Source organism: Eumetopias jubatus, unplaced genomic scaffold, assembly GCF_037043125.1.
Source record: "Eumetopias jubatus isolate StellerSeaLion01/CBP00866 unplaced genomic scaffold, mEumJub1_p1.0 scaffold_13, whole genome shotgun sequence".
NCBI classification, from domain to species: Eukaryota; Metazoa; Chordata; class Mammalia; order Carnivora; family Otariidae; genus Eumetopias; species Eumetopias jubatus.
In genome coordinates, this window is record NW_028274819.1 from 107,161,605 (window position 1) to 107,163,386 (window position 1,782).

Consider the following 1,782-nt stretch of genomic DNA (forward strand, 5'->3'; position numbering starts at 1 on the left):
AAAGAGGGCTGACCAGAGATCGGTACATGTCATACACGTTTTCCTGGGACTGTCTTTGTGGCCTCTTGTAGTTCTGGTGCTTAATGTAGACGTTTTCTTTATAATATAGTATTGCCTGAGCCCTGCGGAGGTGGGAAAGGGGAAGGAAGGGGAGCTGAAGGAAAAGTGAAAGCTTGGGCGGGGGGGGGGGGGGGGAGGAAGGGAAGGGAACTGAACCTTAACTCGACAGCTATGTACAACACGCCAGGCCCCCTCCACTCCCTTTGGTCCAGGAATCAACGCCTTTTTTATATTTGGTAGCTTGTGCGGTTTCTCCTCCTTATTGGGGGGGAGGGGTGTGCAGGGTGAAGAGGGAAGACGCGTCCTTCATTGACAATGAGAAATTATGTGATTTGTCATGCGCTTGGATTGTGTTATTAGTATTATAATAATTACTATAAATATTAATAATAAAGTATTATCAGCGTTATTTCTTCTTCCGAGACTTTCCTCGCCCAGTATTTACAAATACCGCACAGTGCCTCGGCGGAGGAGAGACAGTAAGGGGAGGGCAGATACGGAAAGAAGGAAAAAGGGAGGGAAGCCAGAGAAAACTGGCAGAGGAAAGATGGAGGGGGAGAAAAAGCAAGGACGGCAAAGATGCTGGAAATGAGGAAGGGGAGAGAAGAGGGGGGCTAAACAATCAGGAGAGTACCACCGTTTGCAAAAGGCCCTCGCCAGCTGTGTCCAAACAGGAGGTTTCGTGGGCTCCCTGAGGACTGGGGGCCGGCGGGGGAGGCGGGGGAGCGCAGGGACCCTGGCGCGGGCGGCCAGGGCACGAAGACGAAGAGGAGGCGTCGGAGGGGGCGCAGAAGGCAAAGTCCCGGGGCTGCCTCTCCAGCCGGGTTTCTTTCGCGTGGGTTGGGGCCTGGCCGCCCGCCGGGGGCAGCCCCCTGCCGCCGAGGTTGCTGCTGCAGTGATCCCGCTCATATTCCTCCTGCGCCCTCTGCATCTTCCGCTTCTTCATCCTGCGCTTGTGGATGTGGAAGGTGGAGAGGGACAGCACGATGAGGCAGAAGATAAGGGTGACCAGGACAATCAGCACCAGCGTGGAGGAGAAGGACTGGAAGAGCTGCTGTCCCACCTGCGTGATGCAGGTGCCGCCGCCGCTGCCTCCCGCACCCGGGCCACGGGCACTCGCGTGGCCGCTGCCGCTGGCGTTGGGGGAAGCAAAGGTCCGGTTGAGGAGACACGGCGGCAGCGCCAGCCTCAGCTCCTTGGGCGCCCTGGCACTCATCGGCGCTGGGCTGGGAGGGGCCGGGCCCACCAGACTTCCTCTCTCGGGCACACCGTTCCCACCAGGCAAGAAGAGGACGGAGCCCACGCCACCCAAAACTACTCCCTGGTGTGGGAGGGGATGCGCGCGCGAGCGAAGGACTGAGGGAGCAACTGCGGGCAAGCAAGCCGGCCAGGAAGCGAGCGGTGCCCAGGAGATCCTCTCCGGCCCCGCCTGGAACGCGTGTCCGCGCGCCCTTTTCCTCTCCCAAGGCACCAGGCTGCAAAGAGAACAGGCTTAGTTAGGATCCCGGCCGCTGCCCAGGGGAGTGCGGAGGACCGGAAGGATCAGCCGCCGCTGCAAAGCAGCCCTCTGGGCACACTGCCTCAGCTGGGCGCTGCCCGTCTGCTCCGCAGCCCGTGGACCCCAGCCCGCCCGCCCCTGGCCGCGCACCCGCGCCGCCAGCTTTCGCGCTCGCGCCACTCGCTGGGAAGGGGTCCGCGCCAGCCCCGCGGAGATACAGATTA

General features: G+C 61.0%; 1 protein-coding gene across 1 annotated transcript; it reads right to left on the reverse strand.

The window, feature by feature from the left end:
• Window positions 1–255: 255 nt before the first annotated feature.
• CUNH11orf87 (chromosome unknown C11orf87 homolog) lies at window positions 256–1,392 on the reverse strand. The gene has a single exon (XM_028105753.2). The coding sequence runs from the start codon at window positions 1,274–1,276 to the stop codon at window positions 683–685; it is 594 nt and encodes a 197-aa protein (XP_027961554.1). The 5' UTR covers window positions 1,277–1,392; the 3' UTR covers window positions 256–682.
• Window positions 1,393–1,782: the final 390 nt, after the last annotated feature.

Bases quoted from the DNA above. Each gene is read 5' to 3' on its own strand.
- CUNH11orf87 (XM_028105753.2), bottom strand. From the start codon at position 1,276: ATGAGTGCCAGGGCGCCCAAGGAGCTGAGGCTGGCGCTGCCGCCGTGT.